The sequence below is a fragment of the Saccopteryx leptura genome, chromosome 1, assembly GCF_036850995.1.
Source record: "Saccopteryx leptura isolate mSacLep1 chromosome 1, mSacLep1_pri_phased_curated, whole genome shotgun sequence".
In the NCBI taxonomy this organism is placed as follows: domain Eukaryota; kingdom Metazoa; phylum Chordata; class Mammalia; order Chiroptera; family Emballonuridae; genus Saccopteryx; species Saccopteryx leptura.
The window spans coordinates 298,878,371-298,898,633 of record NC_089503.1 but is presented as its reverse complement, the minus strand read 5'-3'; the positions used below and the strand labels follow the sequence as shown (position 1 = coordinate 298,898,633).

At 35.7% G+C, this 20,263-nt stretch overlaps 1 protein-coding gene across 4 annotated transcripts in view; it reads left to right on the top strand.

The window, feature by feature from the left end:
- Positions 1 to 19,237, top strand: part of TMPO (thymopoietin) — a 35,786-nt gene extending 16,549 nt beyond the window's left edge. The window contains exons 4-9 of one of the 4 annotated variants that reach the window (XM_066357105.1): positions 5,214 to 5,311; positions 13,779 to 13,898; positions 13,998 to 14,093; positions 14,516 to 14,626; positions 15,991 to 16,079; positions 16,859 to 19,237. In XM_066357105.1, the coding sequence (XP_066213202.1) occupies positions 5,214 to 5,311; positions 13,779 to 13,898; positions 13,998 to 14,093; positions 14,516 to 14,626; positions 15,991 to 16,079; positions 16,859 to 17,144 (800 nt within the window). In that variant the 3' untranslated portion in view covers positions 17,145 to 19,237. Of the gene's footprint in view, positions 1 to 649; positions 3,370 to 5,213; positions 5,312 to 13,778; positions 13,899 to 13,997; positions 14,094 to 14,515; positions 14,627 to 15,990; positions 16,080 to 16,858 lie in introns of those variants that run through there. The other 3 variants (XM_066357114.1, XM_066357118.1, XM_066357098.1) reach the window with 3 other exon arrangements.
- Positions 19,238 to 20,263: the final 1,026 nt, after the last annotated feature.

Below are 20,263 nucleotides of genomic sequence, written 5' to 3'. Positions count from 1 at the left end.
CCATTTACCCTTTTTAAGTATTATCTCCATAGAAGCAACCACTATCATTTTTTGATAATGTATCTTTCCAGCCCATTTAAAAATACTATCTATGCATCTATGTAATACATGGTATTATTTTATATTTTAAATATATAAATGATATGCTAAATCTTGTCACTTTCCTTTATACTGTTATATTATCAAGATGTCATTGATTTATTCCTCTTAATATATAACAGTATTATTTACATATGGCATGTTTTCTCTGTTGATAAGCATTTAAATTTTCAGTTCTTGCTAGATAATCTGATTTCAAGGCAATTTTTAAAGCAAATATTTTGACATTTTGGTAAACCATTTTAAAACGACTAATATTTAAATATTTTTGAAAATAGAAGAAATAACTTTTTAGATTTTTATTAAAAGAACAAGTTGATATTTAATTCCTTTACATGACATTTGCTAATTTCATGATTATTTAATTTGACCCAACTTGCTTATATGTCCATTATCATTGCCTGCCAGGGCATAGCCTGTCAAATTGGTTGTTCAGAATATAAAATAGAGAGTCTTTTCCTTCAACAGCTCTATGTTAGCAAGGAGGCAAAGAATAAAATCAGCTTAAAACAAGTAATGCTTAAACTTCCTGCCTCTTTTGCCTCTACAGGAAAGAAGAAAGAACACAAGAAAGTGAAGTCCACTAGGGATTTTGTTCCTTTTTCTGAACTTCCAACTACTCCCTCTGGTGGATTTTTTCAGGGTATTTCTTTTCCTGAAATCTCCCCCCGTCCTCCTTTGGGCAGGACTGAACGACAGGCAGCTCAGAAAGTACACACTGCTAAGGGAGTCCCATCTAGGGAGCCTCTTATGGCCACAACCTTGCCTAGCAGGGAACAGTTGCAAAAGGTAGCTTCTGGAGGGAATTTGTCTCTTTCCTCCAATTCTAGACGTGATAGATGTTTAGAGAAAAGTTCTTCGACATCATCTCAGCATGAACTCACTGCCATGTTGGTCTCTGCTGCAGCTTCTCCTTCAGTGATTAAAGAAACCACCACTACTTGCTACACAGACATAGTAGAAAATATTTACTCTGGAGAGAAAAGTGGAATGCAGCCATTATGTACTGAGAGGTCCCATGGTTCAAGTCAGTCGATTCTCTCCAGTGAAAGGAAAACAGTAGAAGAGTCTGAGAGATCACGAGTAATTTCTCCACCACTTGCTCAGGCAATCAAAGATTATATCAATTCTCTGTTGGTCCAGAGTGGGGTAGGTAGTTTGCCTGGGGCTTCTAACTCTACGCCCCTACTGGATGTAGAAAACATATGGAAGAGAATTGATCAGTCTAATTTTCAAGAAACTGAATCCCTGTCTCCTCCACGAAAATTGCCTAGACTCAGTAAAAAGTCAGTAGAGGAAAAGGATTCAGGTTCCTTTGAGACATTTCAAAATATACATGGATCTGAACTGATGTCTTCTTTTGCCAAAACTGTTGTCTCTCACTCACTTGCTACCTTAGGCATAGAAGTGTCTAAGCAATCACAGCATGATAAAGTAGATGCCCCAGAACTATCTTTTCCTTTCCATGAATCTATTTTAAAAGTAATTGAAGAGGAATGGCAGCAAATTGACAGGCAGCTGCCTTCATTGGCATGCAAGTATCCCATTTCTTCCAAAGAGGCAACACAGATACTATCAGTTCCAGAAGTAGATGATGAAATCCTGGGGTTTATTTCTGAAGCCACTCCACCAGCAGGCATTCAGGTAGCTCCAGCTGATAAACAGGTGGACTTAGCACTTTGTAGAACGTATGAAGCTGCAGCATCAGCATTGCGGATTGCAACCCATACTGCCTTTGTAGTACGGGCTCTGCAGGCTGACATTAGTCAGGCTGCACAAATTCTTAGCTCAGATCCTAGTCATGTCCACCAGGCACTTGGAATTCTGAGCAAATCATATGATGCAGCCTCATTTCTTTGTGAAGCTGCATTTGATGAAGTAAAGGTGGCTGCCCATACCATGGGATCTTCTACTCTAGGTCGCCGTTATCTTTGGCTGAAGGATTGCAAAATTAATCTAGCTTCTAAGAATAAGCTGGCAATTACTCCCTTTAAAGGTGGAACACTGTTTGGAGAAGTACACAAAGTAGTTAAAAAGCGTGGAAATAAACGCTAACATTAAAAATACAGACATCTATTTTATCTTTGATATGGGAAACAGCAGATTTTCTAGGCAATTTAAGTACTTTAAAACCAAAAAAAATTTTCTAAGGTCTTTTTAGTTTGCAGATGGGGCTGATTTTAAAGTGTCATGCTTCTACCCATCAAATTATAGTTCAAAAGTAATTGCCTACATGGAACTGCCTTTTTTGAAACGTTGCAGAGATAGAAAGCCTAATAAAGTTTAAAGCTTTATAAATCATATTTTTATCTCAAGTAGTTCACTCTTCCCCACTTTACGTAAGATTTTATAACTCTTCAAAACTAAATTTTATTAACTAGAATATAAGTAGAATATTTATTGATCTTGATATTTTTTACTTCCAACAACTTGCCTACATTTTTTCTTTCACTTTCTCACTTTTGTTTTTTACTTATGTCTACAGTGTCATTCATAATAGTCTAGATCATTGCAACTCAATGTGCGAGTCTACAAACTGTTACTGATCCACAGACAAGATAGCATGTACCAGAAAGTGAATCTAGACACACTTTTTAGATTGATGACAGGGTTTATATTTGGTAAAAATTTTGTTAGAGAAAAGTGTGCTGACCTACAGTGTGTTTAAGTGCCTCATTTCTTCATGGACTGGTAGCCAACAGTTTGTGGACCACTTGACCATACTGCTTTTGACTATAATACTCTAAGCCAGTTCATTTTCACCATCACTGTAGTTTTTTAAGATAAACTAGACACTAGAAAGATGGGGCTTTTTAAGTAACACTTTTAAGGTATGTTGTAGTTCATAGGCTTCATTCTAAAAGCAAATTTAAGTTAGTTGGGGTTTTCTTTAAAGTCGTAAGAAATCATTATATCCCAGTGTCTTTGTGTCTATATAAAACAGTATATAATCTTGTGTTTTTATTTCTGTGATTGTAAGATGAGAGAGTCTAACTGTAGAGGCATTTCATAATCAAATTTCTTTGTATTTTTATGGAAATAGTGTTAAGTATAAGCAAAATACAGTCCCTTGGGTACTTCTGGCCATTTTCTTAGTCTATACATGTTCATCTTTGCAGCTTTCTGAGAGTAATTTTATTTGTTGTTTGTTTTCTGAAATGTACATGTATACATGTACCTACTAAGTGCTTTGTGACTTTAAAAATGTATTACTGTAGAATGCTTCTGCAAATTCAATAAAGTTGTTCAATTTGAACAGTTTTGTGTGGTCTCCAGAAACATGTTGTATGTGTGTTTTATTCTTGGAGTTGCAGTAAGTTAGATATTGTGGCTGAACATCCCTTTTATCATTTCATCATTGAAACTCACTTGACATTACAATGATACAGTTGAAAGTACTCTAAATACTGTTTTCTTTTTGAGTTTTTATTGACTGTAAAAGGAATTAATCTAACCAGATGCCTTATTTGTTTAAGTCAATTTCTGCTCAACTATTATTGAGTTCTTTGGGTGCCCACTTTTTTCTTTTTTAATGTGTGAGGAGGGGAGATAGGCCAACTTCCACATGCATCCCTATGGGGATCTACCTGGCAACCCTGATGCTCAAGTACTTTAAAGTGCCTGTGGCTGACAGGCTTAGACCTACTGAGCCTGTCCTCAGACCTACTGAGGCTTAGACCTCAGTGCCCAGGGCTCAAACCAGTAGAGCCATTGGCTGCAAGGGGTTGGGGGGGGGATCAATCAGATAGTTGCTTCTCCTGTGTGCTCTGACCAGGGAAACAAACCCAGAACATCCATATGCTGGGTTGATGCTCAATCCACTGAGCCACCAGCCAGGGCCAGGATACTTTCTAATTCTTACAATCTGAGTTAACAAAGCTTAGATTTTATAGTGCTAAGGATTGTTTCAAATATAGATATATATATATATTGACCTATTAATAGGAGCTTTGGAGGGTGGAGGATAGAGTTGGTACCTTAATCCTAAATAAAGTTTGAACTAGCATGCGAAAAATAAAAATCACTGTTCATTTTGGGGAAACTAGGCAAGTAGACACTTGACTGACTAGTGCAAGAGTCGAGAGCAGGACATGTGGCTATCTTGAGTGCTTTCTAGTACAACTGCATTGAGTTCATGCAAAACTAAGCTTTTAAGAATTAACTCCATTTCTGTCTCTGGTAAGAAAATAATTTAAAGTTTTTGATAAGTTTTAGAAGTGTCAACTGATATTTTGCTGTGCCATGATAAATGGCCACAAAATGTGAAAATTATAAATAAAATTTATGTCAGTTTTAATAAATCCTGCTCTTCAAATGGTGATATAATGAAGACTTAGGGGGATGGAATAAAGAAGTCTATAAAAAGATAAACGTTTATTTGAGTTATGTTAACTATTATGGTGGTATGTTAAGTAATACATATGCACTAGCTTCTCTTCAAAGAATTGTTATTTGTGTTACTGGGAGTAGGGAGAAGAAGTGGCCTGTGATAGGTTGTATTTTCTGCCACTAAGTGTCCTCCTTAACTCCTCGACTACCTAGGTATTTTATAATCACATCAAAAAAAGGAGGACAGACTTAAACTTTTAGCGCTTATTAACATCATTGCACTTACTGTTATTAGAAGCTGATACCATCTCTCTTTCTTTGTATGTATGTTTGTTTTTTCATTAAAATTCCCTATCGCTTTTTTTTCATATTTCAAATTTTGAGGTAATAACTTACCTTTGCACTGTATGGACAAAAGATTGGTAATAACTATATTTTAATATTTTTTTCCTACATCAAAATTGTTCTTAGTGAAAAGCCTCCATGGGAGCAGTTTGAATTTATTTTCTTTGAGGCTGTTAATTTCAGAAAAATGGGAGACTAGGAAGTTGTGATCAGAGTAGGGAGTGGGGGAAACGAACAGAAACGGAATAAAGAAAGAATGGAAAAGGAAAAATTTTAAAGACAAATCACAGTTAAACAGTTTGGGGCTCTTGAGGTAATACCAATACACAACTTGTTTTACATATTAATGTGCCTAAAACCAGCATTCCAAACCAATGTCAAGATGGTTGTAGTGTATTGTATGTTTCCGACAGTAATGGTTTCTCCGATGTTATTTCCAGACTCTAAAATAGAGCTCAAGCTTGAGAAGAGAGAACCACTAAAGGGCAGAGCAAAGACTCCAGTAACACTCAAGCAAAGAAGAGTTGAGCACAATCAGGTATCTTTAGTTTTATCACCGCTGTATTCAGGCATAAGTCATCTCCAGGCAACACTAATTTGCCTATGTCCTAGGTTTTGTTTAATAGTTGAAACCCAGATTAAAGAGTTCATTCCATTGTTCGTTAAATGGCATTAGAAACCTGAATTTTATGTGTGTTGGGGGGAGGGTTAGTTCAGTGGTGTAGCTTGTGCTTACTGCAAAAGCAAGTGTTTAATAACTGTCTCATTTGTGTTTGATTCTGTGCTGAGCATGGTTCAAAGTCAGTCATACTGCTTTGAAATTTTTTTTTGAGTTTTGATCATTTTTAATTTTTGTTTTCAATTACCATTGACATTTAACAATTATATTAGTTTTAGGTGTACAGCATAATGGTTATACATTTATGTAATTTATAAAGTGATCCTCTTGATAAGTCTAGTACCCACCTGGCAGCATACATAGTTATTACAATATTATTAACTCGACTCCCTATGCTGTGCTTTACATCCCCATTGACTCTTTTGTGACCACCAATCCGTCCTTCTCAATCCCTCCACCTCCTTCCGCCAGTCCCCCAGTACTCTCTCATCTGGCAACCATCAGTTTGTTCTCTGCATCTATGGGTCCGTTTCTATTTTGGTTTTTAGATTCCACCTATAAGTGAAATTATATGGTATTTGTCTAAGAAATATTTTAAAAGGTGGAAAGGCCTAGATAATTCTGATACAATATCTTTAAAAGGCAGGGGAATGGTTTTATACTTTTGTTTTTATCTCTGGTTTTCTGGCTTTGCTTTTGCTTTTGCCTATTTTCTGTGACTTTCCCCTCAGCTCTGAAGCTCGTCTGGTCCTATGACCACACTGATTTCTTTCCTTGTATTAGATGAAAATTAACTTTTCTATTTGTGGGTGAGGCAAGATGTAGTTAATGCAGAAAGTAGGAAAATCTGGTGAAGGACACTAAAATAGACAAGCTTGGAGAATTTTGGCCCAGAGTATGAAAGCAAGATGGCATGGTGCTGGCAGGACTGCATGACGGGTCAGGTAATAGGTTAAGAGGCTGGAGGAAGGATGGCATTAAAGATGGTTTGACAGGTGGTGGTTCAGTTTGGGAAGCTAGACTGAAGGCCAGGATAAATAGCCAAAGGAGTCGAGTTAGGAGATGACAGGCAGAATTAGTGGCCTTACATATAAAATTTAAAATGTAGAAGGGGGTAATTAATGACCCTCCATCACAGAGCCTCAACAGTTGTCAACATTTTATCAGTTTTATTTCATTTTTACCTTAACCCTCTAGCTTTTTTAATTCTTGGGTTATGTTGTTTTGCTTTTTGCTGGAGTATATGAAAGCAAATCTCTGATGTATTTTCACATTAAAATTTGATTAACCGTATTATCTCTAAGAGGTAGAAGCTGGTTTTTTACACACAATGCCATTATCATAGCTAGTACAATTAATTATTTTTCCTATCTAATCTGTTCAAATTTTTCCAGTTTCAGAAATCTCTCATGATTAAATTATTAAAATCATGATTCAATCAAACTTCAATTATTTGTGTTTTTTTATTTCTTAAATCTATAGCTATTTCCACTATAACTGTTCTCCTCCCTCCGTTTAGTTGTTGAAGAAGCCAGTTTTGTGTACTACAGAATTTTCCACATTCTGGATTTGGCAGATTGCTTCTTCAGGTGTCACTTAATTTGCTCCTCCAGACCCTGGATTTCCTGTCATCTGGGAATGAGACTTATAGGAGGGCAATGTGATGACCTTTCTGTGATGATGGAAATGTTTTATATCTGCTGTCCATTATGGTAGCCCCGAGCCAATGGTGGATATTGAATACTTGAAATGTGGCTAATGTTGCTGAAAAACTAAAATTTTAATTTTGTAACTTAAATTTGAATTGCTACATGTGGTTAGTAACTATCATACTGGACAGCATAGGTTATCGGGTTGGTTAGATTCAGGTTCAGTTTCTTGGACAAGAACACTATAAATGGTGTTGTGGCCTTCATATTGCATTATTTCAGTAGTCACATGATTTCTTTTTGGTCTTGCTAAAATTAGTTAATAAAGGGTTCAAAGGTTTAGAGCCTAATCCATTCGGTATAAAGTTCCATGTTGCCCATTCATTTCATGGTTATGATAGCCATTTATGATTATAGTCCAGATCCATTCTTTCAGAGGTTGTAACATGACGATTTTTAAAATTTTCTCATCCCTTTACATCTATAACTGGAATTTTTTTATAAAGAACAAATAGGAGAGCCAAAATAAATGTTTACTTGCCTTTTATTTTCTACTATTCAAATCAGAGCTCTAGTCACTTTGAAAGATGATCAGTAAAAGTTTTTGAATAGTATGGTTTTTCTGTTTTATGATCAATTGCAGTCATTCTTTCTGTGTGTGTTTAAATCATGTAATCTTCAGCCATTGGGAATTACTGAATTGGTTCTTGTCCTTTTATTGGCCTTGTTTGTCTTTGATAGTTTCTTGTTTTGGGCACAATAAGATGTCCCGTGCTCATATATATATTTCCAGCTTTTTACATCAGCCATTTTTCTAAAGAACCTAATCCTTTTTTTTTTTTAATTAATTTATTTTTTTACAGAGACAGTGAGTCAGAGAGAGGGATAGACAGGGACACACAGACAGGAATGGAGAGAGATGAGAAGCATCAGTCATTAGTTTTTCGTTGCGCGTTGCTACACCTTAGTTGTTCATTGATTGCTTTCTCATATGTGCTTTGACCATGGGCCTTCAGCAGACCGAGTAACCCCTTGCTGGAGCCAGCGACCTTGGGTTCAAGCTGGTGGGCTTTTGCTCAAAGCAGATGATCCCGCGCTCAAGCTGGCGACCTCGAGGTCTCGAACCTGGGTCCTCTGCATCCCAGTCCAGTGCTCTATCCACTGCGCCACCGCCTGGACAGGCAAGAACCTAATCCTTTTAATAGAAAATATTATTTGGCGGCTACCTACAATCTGGGTGCTACGGTGTTCATTACTGCTGGATTTTCACTGCTTCTAGGCCTTTGTAGTGGGCAGAGCTAGGAGTACTTATTTTTTAGAAAGAAAATAGATTATGAATTCATCAAATGAATGAATGCAGGTCTTCTATGTGTTATACTTGTATCTCTTTTCTCATGCTGAATATATTGAAATCATTGTTTTTATTTTCATTTTAATTTTTTAATTATGGGAAAACATGTATGTTTTTTATTTCTGGCTTCTTTGTTCCATCAATGAGTACTAGTTTTTATTAAGTTTTGGTTTATATTTTGTTTTTGTTTTTTGACTATATAAGTAAATACATAGTTTTATATATTATACAGTCTGTCCATAAAGTCATGGTGCACTTTTGACCGGTCTCAGGAAAGCAACAAAAGACGATAGAAATGTGAAATCACCAGATAAAAGGAAAACCCTCCCAGTTTCTGTAGGATGATGTGGCAGCATGTGTGCATGCACAGATGATGACGTAACACCGTGTATACAGCAGAGCAGCCCACGGTCATGCCAGTCGAGATGTGGACGGTACAGAGGAAAGTTCAATGTGTTCTTTGGCTCGCTAAATTAGAATCCGTGACCAAAGTGCAACGTGAATATCGACGCGTTTATAATGAAGCGCCACCACATAGGAATAACATTACTCGGTGGGATAAGCAGTTGAGGGAATCTGGCAGTTTGGTGGAGAAACCCCATTCTGGTAGGCCATCAGTCAGTGACGAGACTATAGAGACTATACGGGATAGCTACCTAAGGAGCCCTAAAAAAATCTGTGTGTGAGCCCACATCGAATGGCACTACATAGGTATGAAACTGGGAGAGTTTTCCTTTTATTTGGTGCAGATTTCACATTTCTATCATCTTTTGTTGCTTTCCTGTGACTGGTCAAAAGTGCACCATGACTTTATGGACACACTGTATATGCTCCCTTCAAATCACAGCATACTTGGCACATTTCTTTGTTTTTATCTAAGCACATATCTTGGAGATTACTCCATATCAAAATGTAGTATAGCCATCTTCGTCATTGCTTTGTCCCACTGTGTGGTATTGCATTTTATGGGTGTACTATAAAATTAGTTAGCCACTCTTCTTTTGATGAATATTTGGATTGTTTCCAGTTATATGCTATTTTGAATAATGCAAAGATGAACCAGTAAATAACTTTTTACATGTGTCATTTAGTATTTTAGCAAGTTTATCTTCTAGAAATCTAGAAGTGGAATTGCTGGGTATTTTTGCTAGATGTTCCCCTGCATAATAGTTGAAGCACTTTGCATTCCTACCAGCATGTTTTACCTAAATCTTTAGTTCTTTAAAGAAGTTTTACACTAAAGTAAGGTGGTTTTTAAATAGCCTGTGATTACTTTTTTTTTATAACCTAGTTTTGTGTAAATTTTTTGTTTATAGCTTGTATTTCTACTCACTGGGATTTATGGCCTCCTTTTAATAGCCAAGCTTCCTCACTGTCATGTGCCCCTGCTGCCTAATGTCTTCTGAATAACTTTTTACTTGACAATTTATTGAATGGCACTGGGAGGTTTTTGTTTCTTCCCCCTGTTGTCTCCATGATAAATTCAGGACATACATAGAAAGAACATCTTGCTGAAAAATAGATGATACTGCAATTCGTATTTGGCCACAGAACATTTAGCAATCACATTAGCTACTAATTTTTCATAGCAATGTATTTTTTTCTCAATAATTGCTTAGTCTATCTCCTAAGTAGTTATAACACTGAATTATAATTATTATTTTTAAATCTATTCTCAAAGTTACTTTTTTATAGTGGATTCTGATAGAAAAAATGTTTTTAATTTTCAAAGTATCTTTTCTCTGTGTGTAAAGGGTTGTACTTAGTTATTTGTGAATATGATTACAGTAATTCTAAATTAGTGATGGTCAAGAATAAAATTCAAATTTGGTTGATTGTCTTCAACCAAAGAATTTAATAAATCTGAACAAAAGAAAGTAAAAATAACTTACTGGGGAAAGTCCATCCCACCCCAGTTCCCAACTATTCCCACAGGTAACCAGTGAGTTTCTGTGTTTCCTTTCACAGAAGAAAATAATCATTAAGTGGTACTTGGCCCTTTTGTTATTAACCATAATAGTTTTACTAGATGTTTGATAAAATTTTGATGAAGGAATTATTTTAGTTATTCAAAATAAAACATAGCATGGTAAGTTTTACAATTTGGTAGATAACTAATTTTAAGGAAAATTATATCTTTTCCCCAAACCTTTTACCTTCATGGACATAGGTAAAATATCTGGTCTTTCTATTGTATCACTTGCATAAATGGACTTTATTAGACCTTTCAAGCAATGTAGTTTTTTTGTTTTTGTTTTTTTAGTGAGAGGGGAGGGAGAAAGAGGAAGGCAGAGACAGAGGGACAGGAAGGGAAAGAGATAGGAAGCATCAACTCATAGTTGCAGCACTTTAGTTGTTCATTGATTGCTTTTTCATATGTTCCTTGACTGGGGGCAACGGCCATGGGATCATGTCTGTGATCCCGTACTTAGGCTTGTGACCTTGGGGTTTCAAACCTGGGTCCTCAGAGTCCCAGGTCAGTGCTCTCTCACTACCTGGTCAGGCTCAAACAATGTAGTTTTAAATTTTAAATTCTTTGAAGAGTTTAAGTACTGAGTATACATTGGTAATACCACATAGACTATTTTAAACTAGAATAATTTTCAAATACTTTTAATTTATTGGCATTGAGCAGTTAATTATTAAAGAGGCAGCAGTGTTGAAAGTAGTTTTTAAAAGTGCTTGGCTTTGAGATACATCATAAGTCAGCTATTCTCAAGCGGGACTAACAGACTGAATGGACAAGTGGATCTTCAAAAGGTGGACCTCTGCAGGCATTAACTAGGGAGTCCACAAGAGGGTCGAGAAGAACTCCGAGGAAAAGGGTGATTGATGCAAGGCTTATTGCTTAGAATTGGGTTTTTAAATTGGTAGGGTTTTAGTGATTATTTTACATTTATTGTTTTTGTTTTGTTTTCAAACTAAACTAATTATTCTCAACTCTGGCTGCACATTGCAATCCCTTCAGGAGCTATAAAAATTTACTGTGCACAGGCCATTCTAGATTCTAACTTGATTGGTCTAAGGCAGGGTTGGGGGCAGTTGATTTTTTAAAAAAATGTCCCCAGGTGATACTGTGCTGCAGGGATTAAGATTAAAACTACTGTTTCCTGCCTAACCAGGCGATGGTGCAGTGGAGAGAGCGTCGGACTGGAATGCGGAGGACCCAGGTTCGAGACCCCAAGGTTACTAGCTTGGACCCAAGGTCGCTGCTTGAGCAAGGGGTTACTCGGTCTGCTGTAGCCCGCGGTCAAGGCACATATGAGAAATCAATCAATGAACTAAAGTGCCACAACGAAAAACTAATGATTGATGCTTCTCATCTCTTTCTGTTCCTGTCTGTCTGTCCTTATCTATCCCTCTCTCTGACTCTCTCTCTGTCTCTGAAAAAAAAAGCACAACACTACTGTTTCCTTTTAGTCAAATAATTGGGAACTTAACAAATAATAAGCAGTTATATGTATATGGAGTTTGTTCACAGATTGGTCTTTTTTTTCTTTTTGACAGAGAGAGGGACAGACAGGAAGGGAGAGAGATGAGAACCATCAGTTCTTCGTTGTGGCTCCTTAGTTGTTCATTGACTGCTTTCTCATATGTGCCTTAGGGGGGGGGGGGGGCTTCAGCAGAGCAAGCAACCTTGGGCTCAACCCAGCAACCATGGGGTCATGTCTATGATCCCACGCTCAAGCCAGCAGCCTCAGGGTTTCCAGCCTGGGTCCTCAGCGTCCCAGTTCAATGCCCTATTCCAGGGGTCCCCAAACTGCGGCCCCCTGAGGCCATTTATCCGGCCCCCGCCGCACTTCCGGAAGGGGCACCTCTTTCATTGGTGGTCAGTGAGAGGAGCATAGTTCCCATTGAAATACTGGTCAGTTTGTTGATTTAAATTTACTTGTTCTTTATTTTAAATATTGTATTTGTTCCCATTTTTTTACTTCAAAATAAGATATGTGCAGTGTGCATAGGGATTTGTTCATAGTTAAAAATTTTTATAGTCCGGCCCTCCCAACAGTCTGAGGGACAGTGAACTGGCCCCCTGTGTAAAAAGTTTGGGGACCCCTGCCCTATTCACTGCGCCTCCGCCTGGTCAGGCAGAGATTGGTCTTCTGACTAACATGTACATTCAGCAAAAATCTGATTGATATCAAGGAAAGGAACACAGAGATCCAGATTGTGACAAAGAGACACTACAAAATGAGTTCTGAGACTGTCTGTACTTTATGGGGTTTAGTACTAATACTTCCCAGCTAAATAAGCATGTTTATTGGATGACCACTATTGTCCCAGGACAAAAGTAAAATATATCCATCTTTAAAATTAATAGATACTGACTCAGCTATAAAAAACATCCATTATCTAGATAAAATATTAGTTGGAAAAGCAAAAGTGACATATACTAGCGCACTTTAATATAATACCAATCATGGATGGCTGTTCTCTAGTTAAAAGAGTTTTAAAGGATCATCAGTGGCTTCAAAGTTGAGTAACTTGCTACTTGGGGTGCAGAATCTGCATTTTAACAAAAGCACCAGTTGATTGATACATATACTACAGTTTGAGAAGCACTAGTCTAATGGTTTTCAAGCTATTTTATAAGGATTACTAACTTATTTTTTAAATGAAGGAACATTACTTGGCTTTTCAGGGAGAAATGAGTCAGGACTGGAAGGTAACAATGGTCTATCACTATTAAATTTCTAGCTCTCAAAAAAAAAATTTTCTAGCTCTCTCTAGTGGAGTGGTGGTAGCACTTGAATGAGGCTTGGCACAGACACTTTAGGTGTGCATGGTCATGAAAGGGGACCAGGTTTTTGTTGCTGTTTAATTTTAACATCTGTTTATAAGAAGAGTTTGATACCTGGGAATTTTTAAGTTTAGGTAGCTGTATATGGCTTATAATTTAAACTGATGCTATGTATTTTAAATAATCCTAACCAAAGGCAAATAATAATGTTTAATCTATTTTAACAATTATACATTTTGTATTTTGTTTTTAAAGGAACTGACTTGTAACAGATGACTTTCTTTTAAGTCAAAGAAAGTCATGCTCAGCCTCTCAGCCTGCTTTTTTGTTTAGGTGAAGAGATGCAGCTACAATCCTAAAGCCAAATAGCAAACAAGTCACAGAAGGAGTCAGTGATACGTTGATGTGCTTTTTCTCCCCTCACTTCTGTAATAATTTGTGAGCTCCTATAGTCGGACCCTTGAGTGTGTTTTTACCATATATTATGTGGTTTCTGATACCTACATATTGGCTCAATTGATACATGTAGAAATATATTGAAGGCATAGCATTGGAGACTTTTTTGGCTTCTCAGTGTGCTAATATGGCCATTATAAGGTGTTTGATGTTAGAATATGACTTTTTAATGTGTCAATGCTTGATTAGAGCTATTCTCGAGCTGGAATAACTGAGACTGAATGGACAAGTGGATCTTCAAAAGGCGGACCTCTGCAGGCATTAACTAGGGAGTCCACAAGAGGGTCAAGAAGAACTCCGAGGAAAAGGGTGATGCAAGGCTTATTGCTTAGAATTGGGTTTTCAGATTGGTAGGGTTTTAGTGATTATTTTATATTTATTGTTTTTGTTTTGTTTTCAAACTAACAGGTGGATACTTCAGAACATTTTCGTATAGATGGTGCAATAATTTCAGAGAGTACTCCCATAGCTGAAACTATAATGGCTTCAAGCAACGAAACCTTAGTAAATATGTTTCATACACTATACAAGTGGTATTCTTTGTAAATTACCCTTAGCATTGGGGAGGTGGTGAATTTTGGCAAATCTCAAAACTTAACATGGTTTTAAACATTAAATGTTAAACTTATTTTTCCTCTGTATTTCTGAATTTTAGATTTTATTCAATGTAGCCAAATTATATATATAAATTTAATTCATTGTACAAGAATCCAAAGTGTTATAAGGATACTTTTTTGCTAAAATATTTAAAGCGCAATAAGGCTTCACATGTGAGAAACACTGAATATGTTCATTTCTGGGACCTTTGCCTAAATTTTTATTAAGGGAAAGTTCAAATGTTACAGAAATAAAGTATCTTTTCTTTTTTTCACATGTCTTTGTTATGTTTGGATAATTCTGAGTCTGAATAATTTGAATCTTGGCAGGTTGTCAATAGGGTGACTGGAAATTTCAAGCATGCAGCTCCTATTCTGCCAATCACTGAATTCTCAGACATATCCAGAAGAACACCAAAGAAACCATTGACAAGAGCTGAAGTAAATCAATAAAATTTAGATCGATGTTATCATTGATCTTTTAAAGAGGAAATATTTATATTGTTTTTTGGAGTGGGAGGGTGCAGAGCTTTACTGGGGGATGTGTGTGTGGGGATGTGTGTATATGCATATATTATTTTTAAGACATACTTTTAATTGGTGACAATAAAGAGTAACCAATATACTATGACATGCTAATACTATCCTCTTGCTACTGTGTGCCTCATAAGTTCCAGTTTTCAAGGGAGTGGTCATTAGTGTGCTGCTTATAACATGTTCTTTTTGTTACGGATGTGAGTTGAAAGTGTAACTGGGCAGTACGGGAGGCTATACTATCTTTTTTGAAAGGTTAAATAGTGGGACTTTAAAGTGACTTTGGATAATGGCTTCATTTGATTAACTCCTGTATAATTAAGCTTTAAAGTACTAACTGCATGATGCATTATAGTTTTCATGAATTGTTACCAATGGTTATTTTGATCAGGGCTTAAAGTTAAACAGCTAAATAATCAGATTGTTTAAAAAGTATATATTTTGTGGGTTTTTAAATTCTGTTTATTAGTGGGTTTTATTCAGTGAGAGAAAGGGGGAGGCAGAAATAGACTCCCACTTGGGCCCTGACTGGGATCCACCCAGCAAGCCCACTAGGGGGCATTGCTCCATTGCTCAGCAACTGAGCTCTTCTTAGCTCCTGAGGGGGAGGCCATGGAGCCTCCTCAGCGCCCAGGGCCAGCTGTCTTCAGTTGAGCCATGCTGCAGAAGGGGAAGGGGGGGGGGGAAGGAGTGGAGAAGCAGATGGGCACTTCTCCTGTGTGTCCTGACCAGGAATTGAACCCAGGATATCCATACAATGGGCTGACGCTCTACCACGGAGCCAGCTGGCCAGGACCTATATTTTATGTTTTTTAAGTTAGGAAGATTAGATTGACGCTACTTAAAAAACTCATATACTAAAATTCGTTAAAGATTTATGTTGATTTGATATCTTCTATAATTATTTATTACAAAATTTTTAATGGAGGAAGAAACAATTCTACTCTTAATGATAGCATGAGAAGTCCACTGGGGGAACATATTTTGCCATATTAGCTGCACTGAATATTTATTTTCTGACTTTAACTTATTTTTAATGTGTAGCAATTTTTTTCTTCCTCAATTATCACATTAACTTATATCCACTTTGAAGAAATTGGGAGAGAGCCTTGGAAATGTGTGTATTTAAGCGATAATGAATTTAGAAATGGCAGTTAAAAGCTAGATAAGTTTAAATGTATTCTCATCTCTGAAATTTATATTTAAAATGTATTTTAATTGCCGCACATTTACACTGTCGTTTTTAACTGTTGTTGTTTGTTTCTTATTAGGTGGGAGAAAAAACAGAGGAAAGAAGAATAGAAAGGGATATTCTTAAGGAAATGTTTCCCTTTGAAGCATCTACACCAACAGGAATTAGGTATTCAGATACATTGAAACAAGTAGTTAATTTTACTGATGCATTTATATTTTCATTTATTCCACTTTTTTAAGGTATAATGGACAGGTAAAATTGAATATATATATATATATGTATATATATATATAGTGTGTTACAACATGATTATTTAATATACATAAATGAGGATTTTAATTTTTAATTCTTCACAAAGTTTTACCTGTGTTCTCAGAATTAAACTGTTCTTTTTGGAGCAGTTCTTCTAAGTTACTAGTTCATATTCTGGAAAGTTCAGTCAGTTTCAAAGTTAACTTTTTTAAAGTAAAGGACTGTAGATAAATCATTTACCTACTATTTAATTCCTATTTTTAAATCTAAATGGAAACCTACTAAGAAGAAAACATTGCTTTCCGAGATTTCTGTTTTCTGATTAAAGAGACTGTATTTAAATATCTGTTAAATTGTTTCCTGACTGAAGGGATCACACCAAACTAACTTATTTCTTCCTCTTATACCCTACATATATTATCAGAAAAACTTTTGAGAAGGCAAGTTTAGTGAATATTTATCAATGTTCTGAATATTATTTTCTAATAAAAGATGTATCTAACTTTTTAAATGGAAGATGTATAGAAGATTTAAATACTAGACTGACATCACTATTTATATGTGACAATTTTCTACTGTTACCTCAGGGAATATGTTTGGAATTAGGGGTGGTAATAACATTTTATATTACTTATCGAACTCATGACTTCATCTAAAACTGACTTTTATCTTTTCTCCTTTCACTCCAACAGTGCTAGTTGCCGCAGGCCAATCAAAGGGGCTGCAGGCCGGCCACTAGAACACAGTGATTTCAGGATGGAGGAATCTTATTCATCTAAATATATCCCTAAGTATGTTCCCTTGGCAGATATCAAATCAGAAAAGACAAAAAAGGGACGTGCCATTCCCATGTGGATAAAAATTTTGCTGTTTGTTGTTGTGGCCACTTTCTTGTTTTTGGTCTATCAAGCTATGGAAACCAACCAAGGAAATCCATTCTCTCGTTTACGTTTTAACTACTCTGGAAATACCAACTGAATGATATCGCTTTGGCACACTCAACTTGGTCTCCTATTTTTAATAACTATAGAAAAACATTTGTGTACACTTGTTGATTCAAGCTGAAAAATAATGTGATTTCACCTCAGTAAATGTTGTATTCTATTGAAAAGCAAACAGGATATATAAATGGACTTTATTTAAATGTTTTGGACATTGGACTAGTAGGAGATCACTTTGTGCCATACGAATAATCTTTTTTAGCTCTGGAACTTTTTTGTAGGCTTTATTTTTTTAATGTGGACATCTTATTTCATTTTTGAGAAAAATGTATATTGTTTCTGTGTACTTGGGAAACAAGAAGGGCAAGATGTATAATGTGAAGCTACACATTTAAATACTTTGAATTCTTACAGAAAAGATTTAAGAATTATTCTCTGCTGAATAAAAACTTTAGAGATATGTGAAACATGAAATTCAGTATGAGAAAATTTAACTTGGAGTTGTACTTTTTGTAACAGCAGCGAAGTTTGATGGTGTTTATGGGGAAAAGTACAGCAATAATCTCTTCTGTAACTTTTATTAATAGTAATGCTATTATTTGTAGCCCTATTGTACTCACTTTGTAAAAGATTTCTAATATCATGAATGTCCTACTTCAGTAAGACCCATTTAAATACAGTTGAATTTTAGCAGGGATCTTTTAATGGAACATATATATACATGTTAGCTGTTACCTGGCTATACATGTTCTTAGAAGCTGTTGAGCTAGCTATAAGGCTATAATTGGAAACCTGTGCTTTTTATTTACAGCAAAAAATATTGTCAATCCAGTTTGCTACCAAAATAGTTTTTAAGATAATTGTGTGTCTGTTTAAAAGTTAGGAACTTTACACACTGGTTTTAGCTTCCATTTGGATTCCTTATTGCACTGTCTTATGTTACCAAAAACAAATTTTGCCAAGTATTTTTGCCCTCTATTTCTCAATATAATTTGATTTAAGAGTACAGAAAATATTTGCTTTTAAATTACATAGTAAACTCTTCTCGGATACACAGTAGTTGATACATGAATTTGTGAACTCTTAATATGAGGCGGGCATTATGATTTTTGTGTATTCTCAAAGTGGTTTCAGTTTTATCTTTTGGTTGATTTATTTTTTTAGCTAAAACTTACCTCATGTATAACTTGGTTAAGTAACTGAAATTTCAATAGAATCAAGTAAAACAAAAATTTTAAACTTACTCATTTGAGTTATTAATTTTACAGCCTTTGACCATAAAGCACACTAAAAACATAAGTTATTTTTAAATATCATCTGAAATAAAAAGATACTTTTAAAAAGAGGAAAAGCTGAAGATGTATATTTAGATCAGCACACAACTTTGGTTTGAATTAGTCCTATTCTGATACTTAGCTTTTAGATATTTTGTAGACATTTTTCACTTGGCAATTTAGCAGAAATGTTTATAGGCCTGATACTGTGGAGGGGGCTAGAAACATACTCCTGCATCAGAAGCGCTTGCTGCTCTGTGGATAAGGGTTTCTTTGAGATGTGCCACACAGAGGGCAAGCTTTCCTCAACTTTTCTGCTTGTAAGGTAATAGGCCCTGCCCAGATAGCTCAGTTGTTTGGAGCGTCATCCAGAAGTGCAGAGGTTGCCAGTTCAGTCCCTGGTCAGGGCACATACAGGAGCCCTGTTTCTGTAGTGCTTGCTCTCTCTTTCTCTCTCTCTAAAATAAGTAAAAACTTAAAAAAAAAAAAGGGCAATAGCAGTCTCCTTTCACTTCCTTTGTTTTTAAACTTTGTTTCCCATTTTGTTTTCATTCTTTTGTTTATAATTAGAAATTGTGAGAAGCTGCATTTAATGTTTAAAAATGAGGGACGATAAATCAGACTTACTATGTATGTAAGATCAATTTTCTAATAGGAAAGGTATGGTCCAGAATAGCAAAGGTAGACCAGGTAAAACATGTAGCCTTTTTTTTTTTAATGTGTATTTGGTCTTTTGTCAGTGTCTGTTTATTCCAGTAGAATGAATATGCCCTTAATGTAAATGCAAAGCGTTTCTTCCTGATTAAACTGTAGATGTAGACTTTATAATTCAACAATAAAAAGTAATTAACCTCTAGTTTTGTCATTGCAATAAATGCTTTTTACATAGAACAAACTATAAAATTTCCTGGTAACATTTTTTATGTGATATTTATGGATTGTTGAGTTTTAGTTCTCATTTCAATCAACTCCTCTGATTTGCTTCTAATCACTGTAGTAATTGGGTCCTTGTTTATTCATCAATTAGCAAATGTATAGCCATTATACTTAGAAGAATTACAGAGACACTTTGACCACTCACTACAATGTGGTAACTACTTCTTTTCAGTTATGTCCCCTTAACTGCCCAGGTATATGTCTTCTTCTCTGTGGCACTCATGGTTGTTAGTCTTGCTCTGAGACTAATCAGAAATTTTACTGTTGTACATATATCCCGGAGCTGTGTTCACAAGGATCAAAGTGCCTTTGTCTCTTCATCATCCATGTGTCCCAAGAGGTGATTTTATTTAAATTAGTGATTCTCATAGTAATATATTTGGTATAATTAAGTAGATAGGAAATAGCATCAAAGGCCTAAAATAACAAAAAAGTGTGCTTTTATTGAATATTTACTATGTACTAATAGTGTTCTGTGTACTTGATATGTATTGACTCACTTAATCCTCGTGCTACTCCTATGAACTAGGTATTTTCTTATTCCCATATTACAAATGAGGAAAATGATGCTCAGAGGGGTTTAGAAACTTGCCCAAGTTTGCACAGCTGGGAAATCAGGGGATCTAAAAGACCAATGATGAGTTCATACTCTATACCACTTCTGTTTATTTTAGCCTTTCTCTCTGCATGACTGATGGTGCTTCTAAGTTCCAAACCTCTGGGGACTTTTTTAAAGCTTACTTCTACATTGAATCTTCCTCTGTGGTCATTTAAATTGGAGCCTTCTTTAACTTTGTTAATTCATTTTCAATTTTTTAATGTTTTTATTACCATACATTTCTGAAACATTGTCTTTAGATGTTTTATTTCTCTTCTGTAGTCTATCATTGTGTAAAACATTTGCTTTTTAGTAATAGAGTCTCAACAGGAAGAGGCTACAAACATG